The sequence below is a fragment of the Siphateles boraxobius genome, unplaced genomic scaffold (genome assembly GCF_051911475.1).
Source record: "Siphateles boraxobius isolate OS27281-9 unplaced genomic scaffold, OSU_SipBor_1 29, whole genome shotgun sequence".
Taxonomy (NCBI): Eukaryota; Metazoa; Chordata; class Actinopteri; order Cypriniformes; family Leuciscidae; genus Siphateles; species Siphateles boraxobius.
This window is the reverse complement of record NW_027508908.1, coordinates 12,114,238-12,135,973: the sequence shown is the minus strand read 5'-3', so window position 1 is coordinate 12,135,973 and position 21,736 is coordinate 12,114,238. Positions and strand designations below refer to the sequence as shown.

General features: G+C 38.1%; 1 protein-coding gene across 8 annotated transcripts in view; it reads left to right on the top strand.

The window, feature by feature from the left end:
• The window catches only part of tenm3 (teneurin transmembrane protein 3), a 321,921-nt gene that overhangs the window by 174,191 nt on the left and 125,994 nt on the right, over nt 1–21,736 (top strand). For all 8 annotated transcript variants that reach the window (XM_077246625.1, XM_077246624.1, XM_077246623.1 and 5 more), the window contains 2 exons: nt 4,989–5,217; nt 14,706–14,944. In XM_077246625.1, coding sequence (XP_077102740.1) covers nt 4,989–5,217; nt 14,706–14,944 — 468 coding nt within the window. The remainder of the gene's footprint in view (nt 1–4,988; nt 5,218–14,705; nt 14,945–21,736) is intronic.

Genomic DNA, 21,736 nt, shown 5'->3' with positions numbered 1-21,736 from the left:
GGCCCGAGATGTGCTGGTACAGATAAGCAGCACTTTCATTATTATTATTTTTTTTACTAGCTATCACTCAGCCCCCATTAAGAGATAAACGACACTGGCTGTAATTTCAGGTCTGCCTGTGAAATCCTAATCAAATGGCTCTTAAAATCTTTTTGCTGCACACGAGCATGACAGGCCACGTCCAATGAGTTACAGCAGGCAGGGTCATCCATCAGTGATCGTGTTTCGGTGCCATAAAACCTGCATCTGTCCCATCCATCCCCAGTGACTGACATGACCTGGCCTTCTCTCCAACTACTACATTCTCCTAGCCAGAGGAGAGGGACATGGGCTGGGTTACACTTCCCTTCACCAGAGGACACCAGAGCAGGCTGACGTCTGAGTGTGGATGGGCTTTTGAGAGGGGTCAGGCTTGGAGGTCAGAGAGCGGGCTTAAGTCAGTATTACTGAGCATGTAAAGGGTCTGTATGCAGAGTCCCTGGAGAGTGACAGACGTGATGAGGCTAACAGGGCCTGCTGCGTGACAAATGTCCATTCACATTCTGGAATGGCACCTGTGTTGCAAACATATGGCAGCGAAATTGAGACGTATTGGGGAGCCGTCTCAGAGAACAGCCATAAAGTTGTCGCCCCACAGTTTTTTTGTGTTTGAGCTTGTGTGTGAGTGTCTGTTAGCATACTATATCCGAATACATTATGTGCCTTTCTCCCTTGATATTAAATGGAGATAAGGTGAGCAATTACTGAAAATGCTGAGCGTGTCAGATCAGCACACATAGTCATCTCCTCCTACACTTTACTCTCATTTACTACATTTACTCTCTCTTTATTTAATTCAACTTCTGCTAGCCAGGCAAGAAACACCCAGAGACTATTAAATAAAATGTAATGTCTGCCCTTGTATCATGTGGCTTCAGGTCTTAACTCTAATTTCTGGGATTAAAATGAAGATGTGAAAGTTTTTATTTTACTTGAGAAATCTTAGTTATGGTTCCAAACTGCAAAACCCAATTTTATTAATCAGTGCTTTTGTCTCGCTTTTCAGTAAATATATGTAAACATTCTCCAAACAAGATAAATGTACTTGTTTTGCCAAAATATGTTTTTCTCATAAGATAAGATCTTTTTTTTTCTTAACCCACTGCCGGTTTATGTTCTTGCTGTAAGCATACACTAAATTTGGTTAGATATCCTTAAAAGAAATTTTCATCATCATTTTCATTATAATTTATTCAATAAAAAATCTCTTCCAGCTTTCTTTCTATTCCAAACCATTGCTGAATTGAAATCATTTTAATTTGGCTTTTTATACACCCTTGTTATTGAGAATATTATTTTTTTCAAACATTAAATAATTAAGATGTCAGTATAAAAGATGCAAATATAAAAAATGACACTTCATCAAAACTAAAGATAAAAAGGAAAATACTCAAATCTGTCATATTTTTGGCCCACTGTGTCTTTTGAGTAAGCTCAAAATAAAATGTTGCGTATATTCTCTGAAAACAGTTCTTAATATTTTATGCAATTCTTGTGTTAAGATTTTTAATTAGGAAAAAAAGGACAAAAATATATTTTTGGCCAATGCAGCATTACACTTGTGCTCAAAATATTAAATAGGAAATTAAACATGTTAACCTAATGTTGTTACTGTTTGTATAGCAACACCCATATGGGCCAACTATTAACCTTAGGACAAAATATGTTAACTGCAAGAGTCTTATCATGTTTATATGTCTGACTGCCTGCCACCTCAGTTTTTTTATGCTTGGGTTAAACTCTATATAGATGTGCTCTGAACAGTTCCAATGCTGTATTATTTATAGGAATGTTTCCTTCCAAATTGAGAAGCTTTTGATCAGACTACTCCTGTGAGCCACAGTTTGCCTTTGTATTCTTTGGGCTAACATTCTGTCACCCTTCATTGAAAGTGTATCTTCCTTAGGCATAATGGCACAGAAAGCATATAGAGGTGTGTTCACTTATAGGTGCAAAAGCTAATTGAGTACAGAAAAGCACCTTTCCGACTAGGATTGTGCTGACAGACTGATTATCATGGGAACGAACAGTACCATGCGCCATCAGTTGCAGAGGAGGATGGAAATTGAATGTTAACAGGCTCAACAGTCCCTCTTTACTCTCCCTCCATTGTTTTTGATTTTGTTGTTGTGCTCTTTGAAGCCAGCAGCTGCAGAGTAGATAGGACCCAATGGAACGTGTTCACCCAGACTATGGAAATGTACCCAAGCACTCCCTCGAGTACGCTATGAGAATCCAATCTGAAAGCTGTCTGTAGTCTCTCACAGCCTCTAGGTTTCAGGTACTTGCTTTGTTTTGGTCAAAGAATAGATCAATCCTTGTTTGTGTGTGTGTGTGTGTGTGTGTGTGTGTGTGTGTGTGTGTGTGTGTGTGTGTGTGTGTGTGTGTGTGTGTGTGTGTGTGTGTGTGTGTGTGTGTGTGTGTGTGTGTGTGTGTGTGTGTGTGTGTGTGTGTGTGTTACAGCCCATCTTGAGGTTTTTTGTTTGCATGAATGACTTTAAGGGTGGAAACAGTACATGCGTGCAGACCTCAGACAAAAGCTTGAAGCTAGATGTGTTGTGATTCCCAACTGATTTGCACTCATGTATCTATATTTTGCCTTAAGCAATCCATATCACACCTGTCTTCTTCTTTCAGCCTCTCAGCAAACCTTTCTTACTCTCCTCATTCTCTCAGCACATCATATTTTTACTTGAACAGAGCACACTGTATCCCAGTATACTGCGGGGGTGGTCAGAACATCCTCCATTGAGCTCTTTGACTCATGATCAGCTACACACACCTGAACTGCAGGGATGAAAATCATTAGTGGTGTTCTGTTTGACAAAAATCATACACATCTTGCTGATATTATATACAATAGTGTTATTTTTGCAGAAAATTCAACCTCTGAATCTGACTAGGTACATCTGAAGCCATTGTGAAATAAATGTATGCATACTTGCACACCGGTGACAGTGTGACCACACATCTGTTGAATTTTATAATAATGTGTCAGGTTCCAATGTTGCTTGGCAACCTTGAACAACCTACAGTAGGGGTTTCCAAACTTTTCACACATTTTGTTTTATATTTTAAACATTATTTTTTTACTGTGTGAGAAAAAATGTTAAGAATGTTTTATTTATTTAAATTTAAATTAAAGGTGATAATAAATAATTGCTTTTTATTTTGGCAATTTAATAAAACCATAATTTTGAAAATGTAGAAATGTTAAATTAAGCATATTTAATATCTTACGTTTTGGGGGGATTACAGATTGCACATAGAGGTTAATATTCTTATTACACTGTTACAACTTGGGTGTTCAGATTAAGAAACAAGTGAAGAAAAGGTACAAAGAGATAGTAGAGCACTTGACAAACACCATTCGTATAACCTACTGCACTATTGTTTGCTAGTATGAGTGTCTTCAAGCCTGCATATGCTTCAAAGAGACAAACAGGAGATGAGAGTGAATGAAACAGACATTTTCAGGCAGCACTAGAAAAGGTCAAAGAAGCCATGAAACGGCCTTGTTGCATCAGAAAATAATTCTTCTGCTGCAGTCCGAATCTGCCAGAAGCTTCTCAACCGCAGTGCACACTCACTTTCTCGCCGTTTGTCATTTTGCTTAGTTCTTATAGCAACCCTGCTGTATCAAACTACCATCAAAAAAGGCCACATGAGTAACACAGAAGAGCGCAGGAAGTTGAGCAATGGTTTTGTCTTTCTGGAAAGGCTGCTACCCATACATATCATTGCGTTTCATCTTATCCATGTTCAAGGAAAAGGATTTTGTGTCCTCAAGTTACACACATAATCTATTGCACTCTCTCTCTCTCTCAATTTCTCATTCTAGATTTGACTCACCAGAGGTTCAGATGAGGACGTGATCCCTCACGTGACAAATGCCGCTTAAGATCCCTGACTCGAAATCGGCATAGCTAGTTGTAGGCTAATGCTAAGTACACAGCTTAATCGGTCTTTAAAACCTCCCCTTTTTCTCACCTCTGTGCTACAACCGGAAAAGTAGTGTTTTAAGAAGCTTGCAAACGTGCTTTTAAGGTTCTGATTATGTGCCTCTGGCAATGATACACATCGAATACACTGCATGTCCAAATCCTTTAGGGCCATGTCTAAACCTGCTACTGTATTTGTGTTTTCTGTGTTCACACATTTTTTTTTCCCGACTACCTCTGGAAGTGGTCGAAAGTAGACAAGTTCAAATGTTTTAGACACCATTTTCACCTGTCCATTTGGTATCAGATTGACAAAAACACATCTTATAATCAGGTGAAAACAGAGCCTATAAAAGAAAAGTAAAGTTGACAAGGACAAGTAAACATACACTGGAATCTTTGTATACACAATTGCCTTTACCCATACAGTACAATTAATATAAATAAAGTGGATTTTAAGTTTGAAGTAGATTTTCAAGGCATTTAGAACTGGCTGCAGGCCAGAGAGGTTATTTGCATTTCAACTGTGGTCTGTGGTAAACGCAGTCTTAAGCTCAGCCAATAAAGCGCCTACTCTGCTCACAATCTCCACTACTCAAAACGCAGCTTCTTCATACACTTCTCGTTAACATGGTGCAATCCCAAACAAACCCAAGGGTGGATTTATTGCAATAATGACAGATAAGAGCCGCCGGGCACCCCGGCACATATGAAAGCGGATGTTTAATTGTCTCTATCATATGCTTAAATGTGTATGAGTGCGTGCCTATGTGTCGTTGTCATCATGTACACAGCAGTTCGACAGCTGGTGGGGGTCGGTACTAAATGGTTAGTCATCATCACTCTGTTGTAATATGACCCAGATGTTCTTTGGCAAAAGCACATTCATCCAGACACATTTGCCTAACTGCCACAATTAATTACCAAGGACAACTGATTACATCTGCACAGCGTAACTACGCCGCCTCGCCATTGGTTTAACCCAGTTTCGTTTGATTCTTTCCGCAGATCAACCGTCCAATCATCATCAGCAGGGCCAGTCCACACTGCCACCAGCTCCGCCTCCGCACAAGCAGCAGCCGTCGGTGACGGCGCTGAACCACAACTCTCTGAGTAGCCGCAGGAACGTGAGCCCGGCCCCTCCGGCCGCCCTCCCCGCCGAACTGCAAACCACACCCGAGTCAGTGCCGCTGCAGGACAGCTGGGTCCTGGGCAGCAATGTGCCGCTGGAGAGTAGGTCAGTTACGCAATCACACACACCAGCACAGTTACATCCCACCAAGTGTGACCTGTGATATGGACAGATCTTTTATTTGACATTGCTCACACAGCAGAACACGTGACCTTTATATCTGTCTGAAAACAGTATGACTGCAGGGCTTTTATATAGAATGCATCAAGTATCCAGCATACTAATAAACCTGATAGTATAATTTACATTCATCATTCACAAATTAATTTTTGAACATCAGTCAAAATTAGGTATCATCAGTCTCACAAAGCGTTTTATAATAAGGCAGTGTCAAAAGTGCTTCTGCTGACTCTGCTAACATCCCAGAGTGTGAGTGACTGAGGCCTCGCCAAGCTTAGGGGAGGATACGGCTTGGTTGTTTTCCCTCCATAAATCAGTGAGGCTGTAAGCTCGGAGGATACTCTTAGGGGTCTTTAAACACTAGCAGAAGGGAGCGCTTTATTTTGGTGGTTGAACGTTAGCACTGTAATGGCCTCTCTCTGTTTTTGATCTACTCTTTCTAGTGACACTGTATATATAATGACTAAGCCTACCCCATTAAGGGATGTGACCACCTAGCACTCCTTTCATTCATCCTGTGTGATATAAGCAGAGTCGGACAGAGAGGGGGTGGGTGCAGAGAAAAAGAAATAACGGTCGTTCGAGAAACTTTTTTGAAGCACTTGGTAATTGATGCTGTCATTGTGTTAAATATCTTACTGCCATTCTTTAAAAATACTTGATGAAAGGCAGTCAAGAGAAAGAGAGACAGCCTCAGTTCCTCTCCACATCCTGAAAGCGATAGACCTTAGTCTGGATAGACCGCATATTAAATTTGTTGTAAATGGGAGAAAGGCTTTGAAGGATATATGTACAGTCCTGCAGTGGCTAATGCCACCAACAAAATATTATCAAGCCAACAAAATATTGAAAAAAGTAAATGTAACCATGCCTTTCTACAGTATCTTGCTGCAGTGCAGGTAGTTGCTTAAAATGCTGTAATATGGCTTCACGCATAAATGCTCAAATGCACTTCTTAATGAAAATATACGTTTTGAAACAGTTTCATGTAAATACAGGTGGCCTCTATTGACCTCTGCTATAGGTTACTAAAATACTGGCATTGTGACAACCCAGTGGACAAAAAAAGTAGTTTTTAAATATAAGACATTAAGTCAACAAATTAAACATACTGCACATCACCCCTCACAACCTTGTAATTGCGTTAAATTAAATATGGGAGATACCCTGAGTAAGGTTATAGGCATCCGGGTTCTGATGAGTGGCTTGCTTTTGAATTTATATTTGTTGTACAAACACAGTGTTAAGAGATCCAGGAATAACACACCTGCCTCTGCACCTCCGCCCTCAAGTTTCTCTTCATGGCCCTTCACATGGACAAAGTGGTCACAAAACAGAAATATCCAACAGCTACACTTCCTTTATGGTCTTTACCTCTGTTTCTCTGTTTTCCTCATAACTCTTTCTCACTTTATATTGTATCTCAGTTCTTTTTTATTACTATGCCGTGGTCTTACTTTTTTGCTTTGTGTCGTGTCAACCACAGCAAGATGTCTGCACTTTTGTCCATTGTTGTTCACCCCCATTGGTTTGCTTTCTGTCTCTTTTCCAACTTTCGAGCTGCTATTTGTTTTTTTGTTCTTCTCTCTCTGTCTCAGTGGTCAGACCATATCCTCGAAACCTTATCGTTGGCACTCCTCCACTCATATTGACAAAAAATTATGTAGATTTCTGTAGATATTAGCAAGAGAGCTTAAATGTCTTTATATCGTGTGATCTCACTGAGGCAGACCACACTGGACCACACACAGTCAGTAGGTTCTTTGACACTTACAGATGCTTGTAGATCCAACTATGGTGTTGCATCTTCTTACCAAATAAACATTCCAAAAACACACTCTAGTTCAGTTATGCTAAAAATCACACATTGTATGCGTGGCTGCATTGGTTCAAAAGGTGCCGTGTTCCAAGTTAGACATGGAGCTTACTTAACAACTGTTTACATGATACTGACTGACTTTTAGAGTTAAAATAAACAAAACATCCAGCTCATCGACAGGCACAACAATGAAGTTTAGATGAAAGTAATGAGAAACATCAGCACTAGTAAATGGATGAAAACATGCTGGCGGGGAGTAGAAATTCAAACGCTTCACAACATGTCTCCGAACAAGTCCATTGATTTGTTTGAGGCAATAGATTCTGGCTGAAGAAATTAACAAAAAAATCAGTAGATTGAATTAGCCTTTGGAGAAAATTGAACAATCCAGTCCATAAATGCATCTTACTAATTTACTTGCACCAGGATAAGTTATTATTTGATGTTATTTAGTTGCTGTTTTACATCATTTTCATTAGTGGAATAATTTAGCTGTTAGGTATGGTAAATTGCTCCAACGACACCTATGCTTCAATAAAGACCTCTTCCCTGTATTTACAAGCATGAACGATTGGTTCCCGGGGCTCATGTTGGCTTTGTTTAGCAATTACTGACTGTACCTTTAAGCCATTATTGACATTGTCATGAACCTTGTGGTGAAATACAGATCACGTCTGAGCATATTCTTCTACATTCTTGTAATTTGTGCACAATTTGTGCTAAACAGGCAATTGAGTCTGAACGATCATGACTGGCTCTCATATGGTCAATTACCTCACTCTACTGTCTTTACTCTCTGTGCTATTTGATGATGCTGTTAAAGTGGGGAAAAGAGAAACATGAGAAGCCTCTTGAGACACCTGCCGGTCCTTAACTATTTAAAATATCTCAAGATCTCTACACAAGGAGGTTATCTGCATTCAGAGTCAGAGTATTTCAGGTGTAAAAACAAATTAGGCAATTGGCGAACCTTCTTCTGGACGAGTATGCAACGTCCCCTCCCATCACTCTGTTCTATATCCACTCCAGGCTTTCCATTTACCATCCATAAATGTGTGCCCTGTTACCATTTTTGTAGATGAAAGAAGTTTTAATATATATAATTATATTATACATAAGATTTGTAAGAAATGTCCTTACTGTTTCCGTATTTGATCCCCCTTTATATTAAGTGGCTTTAACTACTATGTACTAACATTGAAATTAATAATTTGATACAATGGACTTATTGTGTACATACATGTTTTTACATTGTACTTATATTTTGAAAATACTTGCATGTAATTACAGCTGTAATTAATGTATGTAATTACATTTGTAATTACACTGTTGACCCATCCCTTACACTTACACCAACTCATACCACACATACCTGTCCTTAACCTTACCCGTATCCCATCTCAATAGCAGCTTAAGTGTTTTACAATACAACATGAAAACAATAAGTACATTGTACTTATTTTTCGAAGCAAGTACATAGTACTTAAAGCCACTTAATATAAAGTGGGATCTTGTTTTTTAATTTTGAATATACTGTTTGAGAGGGAGTGACATATTACCCACATTTTTGTATATTTGTTCCTTTTGCATATTATTGTATTTTTGATCCTCTTCACATTCCATCTATCTTTCTTTTGACTGCTGATAATCTATTACTGCTGTTTAATGCGTGGTGAATTCTTGCTTCTTATGCCATTAACATACATGTTCTGCTTGTGATAGAGTGGTAATGGATGCATCTTAAAATGAGGGAGAAAACTGAAGCACTTGACATTCCAAAACCTCGCTCTAGGCAAAATAACACATCTCAAACATACTCTGTTCTGACCATGATTTCATTTTTGCACATAGCAAAACGGCTTTATTTTCAAGCTGATCTCCATGTGGAGATAACCAGAAACGTTCACATCAGCCACACACAAGGGTCCCCCATGTGAATCTCAAAGCACTTTTGACTCATAGGTCAGTTCCCATGTCATGCCTCAGAGGTTAGACAGCTAAATATAGACATCACGACTTTCACCATCACAAGAGAGAACAAAGTGCTCATTGCATTCGATCACAAAATCTCATTTTCTGTAGATATTAGCTTGCTATAAGTAGGATATTGACTGTAATTAAAGCCAATATTACACAAATCTCCTGTAAACTTCCTTTAGCAAAAGGTAGTAAACTGAGAAAGTGCCTAATGAACATTTACTGATTATTCACTTTGTTTATTGTCTTTTTCTTTGGTAAATGCTTTTGAAGAGGAGTAATGTATTGCTTCAAAACAAAACCAGACATCAAACTGACATTAAAGTAAAGCATCATCCATCAATATAAGTCCAATAGGTGTTACTGTAATTAAAAACAAGTATGAAACCCTGATGACTCATAAGGGATTGTGTGCAGAGTACAATCACACACCATTCCGCCAAGTGTGCCAATTGTCAAGAGCTTTTAGATGTTTTGTTATTTTATCTGTGATCTCCACCCCCAGTTTATAAACAGGGAACAGACAGGGTCAATCCGCATAGACAAAACACACAGCAACTGTGAGATGCCTCTCAGTACAGGCTTATCTAAGAGCTGTGCATCATTCAGCACTGACACTTTGTCCTTTGTCACTTTTATAACTTGCAAATATTCACAGTAGAGGAATACACTGCAGACAGCATTGAAAGAATGGGCTTCTTAAGAATAACAATAGCCTCTTTTTGCATTTTCCTTCACACAGAGGTTATGATTTTTTTATTTGCATTTTTTCTAGGTCTTTCTACCTCCATATTGTGTTGTGGAGTGGAAAGATGAATTGTAACATCATTCAGGCCTGTTATCCTTTATTATGAGAGAGATAGTTTTTCACAGTAGATATATGTGCTGTAGATTGAATATAGATTATTCAAAAGTGTGAAGCACAGGGCTTTTGGTTAGCACGAATGAAGCATAAAAAAGTGAAGTGTGTATTTATTATGAAGATCATAGGTCCTTGTTAGGTGATTTTGAAAATATGTTTCCACAATATTCAGTTCATCGAAAAAATTCATTTTACATTTTACTGTCGAATAGTAATTCCATGACTGAAAAATGTTACCATTTGTATTTCTTTTAAGTAGACTATCTTCGATTACGCCGTTGTATATAACCATTGTTGAGTTATTTGCCAGTTCTTTTATGCACCCGCTCTTCCAAAATCTTCTGTGAAGGTATTTGTCAGAGGATGACAAACGTGAAAGGAGATACATGGATTAGCATAGCAATTTCCATCCTGGTGTCATGCATGCTGTAATCAATTAACAATGGTAATCCCGTCCCTCCTGCTCGGAAATCCCTGTTCGCTGTCTTCTATGTCAAAGGAACGTTATTCCTGTCCTACCTTAACAACAGATGCCCCAATCAGTGTATAGATACTACAGCTGGAAATTCTATCTCTTTTTCATCATGTGTCTTCTATTAGCTCTCGTTTAAGTGGGCAGTGAAAGTATTAACATTTTTACTGAGGGTCTAATCTCAGCATTTATTTAAAAACATTTTTCAAGTATGGACCACCTCTTATTGCTATGATACCTTTAACTGTGATAAAACCCAATGTTAAATGCCTATAAAAGCCATATGAACCATGAATAGAGTGAATTGAAAGTGTCAGCAATCATAACAAAATGTAGCATTTATCATTTTCATGACAGAGTGACTTAAGGTAAATAGGTCTTTCAAGTGTTAGTTCCCAGAGTTTTTCTTGGTATCTTTTTCTATTCATTGTCTCAAAAATAGGGCAAAAAAAGGAATTTGAAACTATACATAAGTTATTTTAAATGCTGTCGTGTGGTTTGTTTAAAAGCGGGGCACTCAGTGTAATTCAAGACGGACGAACATATGGTCAAGCCGTGATATTGAGTTACATGTCAGCAAGTCACTTGTTGTAAAAACTTGAAGTAAAGGTTTAAACTCCTGCTATGAGGTCAGAAGGGTGAGTTGGTTAGAACGTAGGTCATAGTGGTGTTATGCGGGGAAAACTTAAAAGTTATGTGTAAAGTCATACTTAATTATTCTTGAAATCCCATGCATCTCTTTTCATCCCATAAGAAAATTTGTGGAGAGGAATGAAAAACTCTACATTGCCCCATGGCTTTAGATCAGTGGTTCTCAAGTGGTTTTACTTTTTGGACTTTTGCTAGCTCAATCCTAAACATTTTAAGCATGCAGAAATAAGCAGGAATGTCCTTAAAGTCAAATATATTATTTGGTTTATTTATTTTTTACTAAATGTCTCCACAGCAAATAATTCACAGCACAAAACACATTGTGGTCAGCACAAACCATTTAATGCCGCCTGGGTCATATTTTCCTTTACTTTGTGTTTTTTTTTTTTTTTATGTTTTTTGAAGATGAGTGCTTGTCACACAACCTGTCCATGTTGGTATATGCCTTGCCTCGCAATCTTCTACCAAGTGACAGATGAATTTTCATAAAAATGCATTAGAGGATGATGCGTGCACAGCCTTTGATGTCAACAACAAAATATATGGGAATCATTGTTTTCTCCCTCATATAATTTGATTAGCCTATTTTTATATCTTAACAAAATGCAATTACAAGGTTTGTTGCATTTTATTTTTGACCTTTAGCATTGTTATTCCCAACCCTATCAGAACAGATCCACGACTAATTTCAGGGTCACGGCACACTAATTGAAAACCGCTGCTTCAGATTATATGCACCTCTAGAGATACCCATCCCTCTCTCAGAGAATGCTATCGACTATAGAGGAAGTACAGTAATTAATATATTCTCACACTTAGCTCATAGTGGATGTAGAGAGCCTACCAATAATACTTTACAGTCATTCAGTGCGCTTGAATAATTCTGTGGCTCTATTCACCATAATAAATATCCCTTCCTTATCAGAGCATGTTAGTGCTTCCATTTAGAGGAAAACAGAATGATACATTGAACGTAAAACTGCAGTATATTTATTTTATGAGTCTTTTCATGTGTGGGTTAGAGTGCGACTGTCTGTCTTTCATTCGGTGTACATTCAGCTATGACTGACTGCCTTCTGGGATGCTCTTTCTCTGTGGATTTGCTGCCAAACTCATAATTAGAAATACCTTGACTGTCTCATCACCAGAAAGCACTGACGACCTTTATTCTAATTGTTTGTCTTTCTCATGTAGAAAATTAGCAAAGCAAGCAGTTCTTGAAAACGGGCATGACAACTTAATAGAGATGGATGTGTTCCCTCCCGTGTGCCACGAGGGCGGCTATGGGGACGGGTATGTGCTCCTGAGTTTTCTCATGGTGCCAGCTGCTGATGCCAAGCCCAACACTGAGCCAACCAAAGTGCTAAATCTCCAGAGGCCCCACCCCAACATAGCCACCCCCAAACAGAAGGCCAGCGCTGAGCCAACCAAATGGCCAAAGTCCCATATTAAGCCAACCGAATTTAGACAAAGCGGTCAGGCACTGGCCCAAGCACCTATCATATATCTCTTCCCTTGTTCGGTTAGCCAGTGAATGCAAATTGTCAAGAGGCATTTGATTGGCAGCAGATTCTGACACCGGTACTTGCTTAGGAATAATTACTCTAAATTAAGTTGCAATAAAAATCCACTAATATGTTAATCGATTCGCCACTTGCATAAATCAAGTTACACAGCCTTTAATATTTTAATTTGACTAATTCTTTAATTGATATTCCTGCATTACTAGATTAAATCCGGACTGCCTTGCACAGCATCTTGGCTTTGATTGGGTTGATTGATAATATTGGAGTAACAGTGAGTTGGCAGCAACTGTTTACTGCACTAAAACAAGAGCACAGTTTCTCTCTCTCTCTCTCTCTCTCTCTCTCTCTCTCTCTCTCTCTCTCTCTCTCTCTCTCTCTCTCTCTCTCTCTCTCTCTCTCTCTCTCTCTCTCTCTCTCTCTCTCTCTCTCTCTCTCTCTCTATCTATCTCTCTCTCTCTCTCTCTCTCTCTCTCTGTCGCTGCATTAGAATGCAGAGAGATTGTCGAATGAATTGTCTCGCTAATTGGATTTAGTGCTCAGTGTTATTTGATATCGCAGCTCGAATCATCTGTTTGTTCCATTGTTCAGTGTCTTCATGGGTCATTCTGTCAACATAAGGAATGCAATCGAACAGACAACCATGCAGTTTTAGGGAATTGCTTAGCTCTGCAAGCTTGTGAGTTGTGTTGTTTAACAAAAGAAGGGGATTTCATGTTGGAAGAGGGTTGCGTATAGGCCTATAATAAATGCATTGGAGAGACTGGGGTTCATTTTCTCTTTTTAACTAAAGTGAATATTTCTCTGTATAGACACATACATATATCTAAAAGTTTTGGCTAAAAAAAAAACTTTTAGACTGTTTCCCCAGTGAAGTACCATGACACTATATTGGTAAAGTTGTCACAATGAAATTTGCCATTAAATAGTTTATTATAGGTGTTTGAGCTAAATTTAACCAGAAAAACAATTATGTTACGAAACTCATGGGAAGAGTAAAAATATAAAACATTTGTATAGATTTATACAGATTACAACTACCTTTTTTGTATGATTGCCTTGTATAATTTGTATTTATATTTAATATTTTCAATACTTGACTTTCAATTCTATAATTTTTGTATAAATATTTTCACACACACAAAAAAACTTTCTGTCCACAAGAAAATGTTATGATTTATTCTAGGTATTTGAAAACACCATGCAAAACATCTGCTGGGGAAAATGTACATTGATGTATTTGGACTTTTGTTTCAAAACCTTACAGTTAGACAATATACTGTAGATATAGACAACTAGTCCTGGTTGCCACTATGTCTACAGTTCATCCCCTGGGATAATATGATCTTTAAATGCTGACTTTGATCAAATACATTTTTTTGATGTCCTTCTGCTGAGGAAACAATACCGTTGGTGATTTGTTTATTAGAAAAAGCCTTTTCTCTACCTCTTAAATCCAATCAGCTGATTTCAGATTTATAGTGCCCCTTACACACAGACACACACACACACACACACACACACACACACACACATTCACACATATCACATTTCCCCACTTTCATTTGGGCAAAGAAGCACAGCAGGCTAAAGGGAAGTCAAACACTAGGGCTTTGATTGAGATGTGTTCAGTAAAGGTTGAAAAGAGAGAGCCAGATTTTCACTGTGGTGTTCAAGCAAACAGAAAGGGCCAGCTTAATAAATGTGCTAGTAATATCTGCCCAGCATAATTACCACATGCCAAGGGCTTCTGTTAGCCAATCATACTTTAAGTGCCAATCAGCAGGAGAGGGTGACACTAGCTTAGCGGGGGACATACAGGAGCAGGGCAGTATTTGAGGGCTGCACGCCTCGTACACCCCGCTGTACACCCCGCTTTGTGAACAATCTGTGCTGCTATTACTATTCATTTAGACTTAATATACTGAGCTTTCTATGAAAAGTTATCTGATTTTATGAGCTATAAGAGACAAGTTCTTGGCATTAATCATTTTTGCCTAAAGCTGTTTAATTAAAAAAGAGATCGTATTAAATGTGCCAAATGTCTGTCACAATGAGAGTAAATGTCCATTGCTCTTTTCTTTCTCTCTCTCTCTCTCTCTCTTTCAGGCACTTTCTCTTTAAGACAGGCACCGGCACCACTCCTCTGTTCAGCACGGCCACGCCAGGCTACACCATGGCCACGGGGGCGGTCTACTCGCCCCCTACACGGCCCCTGCCCCGCAACACACTCTCCCGCAGCGCCTTCAAGTTCAAGAAGTCCTCTAAGTACTGCTCATGGAGGTGCACGGCCCTCAGTGCCATGGCTGTTTCCATACTGCTCTCCGTGCTGCTCTGTTACTGCATTGGTAGGTGAAACTATGATGCTTTGCTCCAACAACTGACTAGTGAAGTCATTCATTTGTTTATTTTATTTCCGTTTTCTCTGAAAAATTGCATATTTAAATTCATCCCCCTTAAAGCACCGGCACTACAGGCATACACATGCAGAAGGACACCTTTGCCTGTTGCATTACCACTTGAGCATATTGCAGCATGAGTGCATTTTTAAGACGTTGTGTTTAGAAAAATATATTCTTGGAACCTCTGCTTTCTGTTCTGATCAGTAAAACAGTTTTGAATTCTAGAATGCATCCTGCCAAGGTGACCCTGAAATCTGAAATAATTTTCCAATTATAATGCATAATATAAATAATTTATAGTATATAATATATATAAAATGATCAGTTAAAATTAATAACTTATTTTTTAATTGATTTAATTATAATTATTTCTATTTAATTGCATATAATATTATTCCATTATAAAATAATAATGATTTATTGCTTCCTTAAAGGTCGGTTCACACCATGGACGATAACTATAACCACAATGATATCTAAAATTCTAAAAATCGTTCTAAATGTAAAATAATTATATTAAGTCCACACCATAAGTATAACGGTAATGGCAGAGAGGAAAAATATAATTGTAATCACTTTCAGAATTTTTTTTTTCTCCTGCTGATAATGAATAATTCATACATTGACAGCCAATCAGAATCCATTAAAAGCAATAGATGACAAAACTGCAGCGCATGTTTAAAATAAACAGAACGATATCGTGCGCAGGTGTGGACACTAATCTAGTTAACGTTATAGTTATCGTTCTTGGTGTGAACGGCCCTTAAGACTGACTGCTCATGGTCATTCAGGCAACCCAAATCATAGTTTTCCTGAGTAATGCTACTGTCCCACAAACCCACTTTGTAATATTCAGAATTTTTACTGTCACTTAATTTCTGAGCAAATTGTATGTAGGGATAATTTCGTTCAGGTTACCCCCTCTAGCAAGCCTGCAAAATGTTATTGTACAAAATATAATGGCTGTGGAGTACTATTTAAAAATCAACTGCTTTGTCAATTAAGTTGCCATGGAAACCACTGCTAATTTATTTTTGTCTATTACTCAATCACCTGCTCAATGTGACCATGTTGCCATAGTAGCCGAATGTGGCCACATTAGAAGATAAACATTTTGTTATTTTCCTGTTGCGTCCTCATACTGTAGATTTAAGTTCACTTTCATTTAGTATTTATCATGTACTGTGTGCCAAATGTAGACAGCCTTGTTTAAGGTTCCTCTCTGAATGGAGCCAGCAGTTTCCTCATTCCATACAAATGCCACGCTGATGAGAGGATTTGTGAATGGCCTGTAGAGATGCTGTTTTGCAGTGTGAGGTGGGCTGGTTTGTCTCAAAGACGCAATGGTTCTGTTGAATGAACCACATGGGAAAGACAGTGATGCAGCCAGGCACGGGACCTATGTTTGTTTTTCTTCAGTTCACACTACACTCTTTATTCTGCTATTATGTGACAGGCTGTTCTTTACTTCTGGCCATTTTTGTAATGTTTCTATTACTGAAGAAAGAAGGGACACACGACACCCTCTGATGCAAAACATCATACTTCACTCCAAAATCAAAAGAAGAAAAAAACTATTTTGCATATGTAAAATTGAGCCTGTTTTAGAGCTCTTTTTACATCCTCTAATTGTAGCCTGCTGTACTGTGAGAAAAAAAAAAGTATTTAAATGAGACATTATGGCCCGGTTTCACAGACAGGGTTTACACTAAGCCAGGATTAGACCTTAGTGCAATAAGGGCATTTAAGTAGCTTTTATAAACGTGCCTTCACGTTTATAAAAAATCATTACTGGAGTGTATCAATAGACAAAACAATGGCATATTTTAAGATATGTCAGTGCAAGTTACTTTCAGTTAAAACAGCTCAATTAGTCTGGGACGAGTCTTGTCTGTAAAACCGTGGGTAACCATCTTTTTAAAATATAAATGTGTCATGAATTCAGCTACACTTAATTAAATGTATGTATTAATTTTAATCCAAAGTGATTACATCAAATAAATACATACATTTATTAAGAGTGCATGCTCATCATTACTGCATTATGATATTTCATGTTCTGAAAATGTAAAACTGGCATGTTAATATTATGATTGCTCAACATATTGTCCTCTGTCCAAAATGCATTGGTTCCACATCTTTATTGCTTCAAAAACATAATGGTACACCAACTGACTAATATTTGTGGAAAGTGCAATATGATCTAATCTAAACTGTATTATAAGGACAAAATAATTCATATTCACATGACTAGTTTCTAGTGATCAGACACAGGAAACACACACCCAGACAGGCACAATTCTACTCATTTTTTTTGTATTGATGATGTCAAAACTGGCCTCCAAAGTCAATAAGAGGAAATGAAGTGCCCTCCGTTTCCTTTCTCAATGCAATATTGCTCCAAACCTATTCAGTGCTGCAGAGTTCCAGCGGCCCCCTTTTATCATGAAGTCATAAAGGGATGAGAGGACAGCATCAGTCCCTATTACATCCAAAAAGGAATGCATTTGTTCACTCAGTGGCCTTTCATTATTGTCCGTTTTCTGTGTCACGTTGAGAAAAGTCATTTGTAGTTCAATTTGTCGCAGCTGGGATTGGCAAGATGTACAGAAAGCCTGTGCAGCATTAGTGCCGTGTCCAACAGGTTTAAAGAAAGTATTTGGATTCTCTGTGTAATCAGCAAGCAGAGTGGCTGAATAACAAAAGCTAATATTGCCCTTTAGAGAAATGAAGCCAAATCCATTTCAGAGTTAATTATTCCACTGTATTGGAGACAGTTCAGCAGCTTCCAGAGAGCTATTTACTGACACTCCACAGCCAGGTCTGCTGCTATTGTCAGTACAGCTGCTAATAGAGCAGAGATCACAGCCTTCTAGAGAGACTGAAAGAGAGCAAGACACAATTGCAAAGTTTTTCATAATTGGCCCATTTTCATTCTGTATATTCATCTTCAAAGTTATGTTCTTAGCTGTGCTCCGACCTTATGAGAAAACATCAGTTTATTTGGCCTATTCAGACGTCTAGAAATCAAAGTAAAAAGTTTGCAGGAAGAAATGCATCGTGTGACTTGTAGAAATGTTGTTTTTTTAAAGTCCCAACATTGTTTGCCATAATGACATAGCTGTTAGTTGTTATCTGCGACATTATGAAGATAGTGTTTGCACTGTGGCTTACAACTAACGGGGTGTTTCTGGCCAGACCCTCAGCAGCTCTGATCATTACTGAAGATGCACACAGCAGGACATTTAAGAACATCACAGAAATTATGGAAATATATGGAGAGCTAATCATGACAGTGCCCTGTAGGGGCCAAACATTAACAAGCCCAAAAACAGATTTCTTCTCACTTTCTTTCATCTGTGGCTGTTCCCTGTCCCGTTCCAGCTTTCATTATCAGACCTCATTATCCCTTTGAATTTGCGTTCCAAAACCTGTTATTTCAAACGACTGATGTTATGGGAATACACAATGGAACATTGTTACTAGACTTTTTCTTCCTGTACAAGATGTTTCCACAAATGGATGTGACGATATATTTACCAAATGACTTTCCATTTACTAAATTACTTCTGTTGCTCCCAAATTACTGCGCAGAATTAATAAAGTTTATAGGGTAATAATAAGTTACACCTACTTAAAGAGTTTGATAATCCTTAAGCAGCTAATAATTTAACTGTTATCCTAAAAAAAAAACCATGTTTAAACAAAGGGCAGAGTTTCCGCAGGAGACATAACAATATGATATTTTCTTAAAAGGCACTGTAATTGAATAGTGTCCAATTGCACAGCAGCAGAAACACATCACAACAGTTTCTTGAAAGCAGTGCCACTGACAAAATAATTTGTATTACTGGCTTTAAGCTGCTGAACATAATCTTTTTTTTTTCCTAAAACATATTTAACTGAGATATTTTATCCTTTGTTGTTATCCCTTTTTCTTCTGCTTTTAGCATAATTGAATTATTCCTTCCAATATACATTTGCATGTCTGTTATTCTGAACTGTTTGAATATAGTTTACTGCAAAACTTGTGCCCGTAGTAATGAGGATTTATATTGTGATATATTTTGTTAACAATTATAATCATAATATATTATCATAGTGTCTTCCTAAAACTACAGCTTGTCCACATTGACCTGAAAGTCTGAATGGTTTAGGCTTAACAAATAAATCATTATATTATTTAAATATTATGCCACAACAATAAATCTATTTAGTACTTGTAACTGGTTGGGTTAAATAGATTATTCAAAGGATGCAATGGAAAAGTATCTTAACGAAAGTATCCTACTCAGTTAAAAAAGAGAGAAAACTGTAGATAGATAATCCTTAATGACAATAACCATATCTAAACATTTATCCAGTAAACACTCAGCCAAACAGATAACTTTTACTGTAAACTTCTTTAAAAACTGATGTGACGTAATGGTTCTTCTGCGGTGGACGTGCCTTAAATTATGCATAAGAATGCATTATAGCTGGAGTAAAACGAGTTCAATGTATGCAGCGTCTTGGTCTCACCGTGTCTCACACTGTCAACATTGCAGATGGAAAACATATCCTTCTTTTTGGTTTCACACAGCAAACAATGCTTCTCTCGCTATGCGTCAGCAACTCTTCCAGCTAGTAAGAAAACCCAGAATCTTTTCTCTGTCAGTCCCATCTGGTGTGTCAGACCCCAGCCATCTCCACTAAGCCCACACCCACACAATAAGAAAGGCAGAGGATGTGGAAATCAGATTTCTCTCCCTCTGTCCTTGTTCAACAGGGTTAATATAGCCACGTAGAGATTTTCCATGAATGTTCGATCAATACCACATCCTCGGAGGATGACTTTAATACTAGATGGGGGTTCACCCGGATGCTGGCTCCTCGACGGCCACTAAAATCTCACTAGAACAATAGGTTTACTGAATGGGCCTGAGACCAGTCATTTTTTACTCACTTAATTGCTCCTTGAGCTTCTTGAAAAAGAGTTTTTTACTCACTAAGCACAAGCCCGGATGAAATGCCTTCATACCGGCATGGAGGTCACACGTAAATACAGAGCAGGTTTGTCCAGCAGGTTTCATTTCATTTCATAGTTGAGTCCCTCTTTTTTATCCTAAGCAGGTAACTGTCCGCTGTTCTTCTGAAAAATTGTCCAAATCCTGCACATTCTTTGGTTTTCCAGCATCTTCTGTATATTTTACCCATTTTCTGCATTGATCTAATGATTTTGAGATCCAGTAGGGCAATTACAAACGGTTACGTATATAAGGTTATAAATAAACATTCTAATATGTAATATACAGTAGAATTTGCCAAAACAGAAAAAAAAAGATTGTGGTAAATTATTTGTGCAAAGCTTGACAACGAACCCGTCTATACTTCCTTCCTCAACTATTCCCTTTTTAAATCAAAGTGATGCCCTTTGTGAACAAGTTGCATCTTCTGAACAGAGTGCTGATGGCCTCTCACATTCCTCTTAGCATTGAGACCAAAAGCTGGAGAAAGTCATAAAGGGGCCCCAGTGGACTAAACACCAGCCAGAGGAAGCATTGCATGCCAAGAGTTCCTCAGTCGTGTTTTAAAAGATGGAGAAGCCACTCATAAATACTTCACAGCTTTTCGCACCCATGAAAAGCATTTTACATATAGGCAGAGCCAGGAAGAGTTTTTCATTCGGTCTCTGTCTCCATGAATGAGTTGTGACACTCTGGAGAAAATACTAACTCAGTCTTTCTACAGCGCACTCTCATTTTCACAGGTTAGCGAGCTGCTTTGTCTACCCTCTTATAATTTTCACAGAATGATTTTAGAGTAACTAATAGTCTGTCATTTAAAAATATATATATATAGTGATATTTAAAAAAAAAAATAATAATAAAAAAAAAATATATATATATATATATATGTGCGTGTGTGTGTGTGTATTTGTCACGTACCTTGTTCGCCCTGAATTTGAAAAAGCTTTTGGAAAAAAAAAGAAATTGTTTTTCATAAATGGGCATACAAAAATGTAGCTTTGGTGCTTTGCAAAAAGTGTCTGATGATTGTAAATAAGGACGGTGAGAGTTGAGGTAATTTGTGTGGGTGATTTGGAAATGCTCAGGGGACAGGCTGTCAGTGGTTGTACTCACAACACAACACCCTGAGGGACGGAAGGACATTTGGTTTTGCCCTTGATTTATTGCTGCGGGAAAGTCTTTTTTTATTCATTGGTGTGTATCTCGCACAGTTAAAGCAACTGTTCACGGCTGACGCTTTTTTTTATTTTTTTTTTTTTATCAATTTTCTCGGTGTTGCTTGCTTTTGTTTTTCTCCCACTAATATCTTAAAATAGTTTCTCGTTGAGTCACAGAAAGCCATTTTTTTCCCCATCCTTGCTAATGATCATAAGTGGCATATATATAGTGAGAAATATAGAGCTGTATATTAAGATGAAGCATCACTGGGTCCTCGATAGCATTGCGAGTCCCACTGGTTACATAACCGCCAATCCTGCCTTGTATAAGTTGCCTTGCATTTAGCTGAACTGTAATTCTTACCGTTTTGTGTGTGCACTCTGCCTTGGTGAAAACTCTTCCTCCTTCTCTTATTCATTCGTGTGTTCATTCTGCACACACCTGAGGCATGTAAACAGCCCACCTTCAAACTGTATTGGTCTTTCTATGGAGCCTGCTCTATCATTCATCTCTCGCTAGTCCCAGGGCTCATCAACAAAGCGATCCACCTCCCATGATCTCACCCACCTTT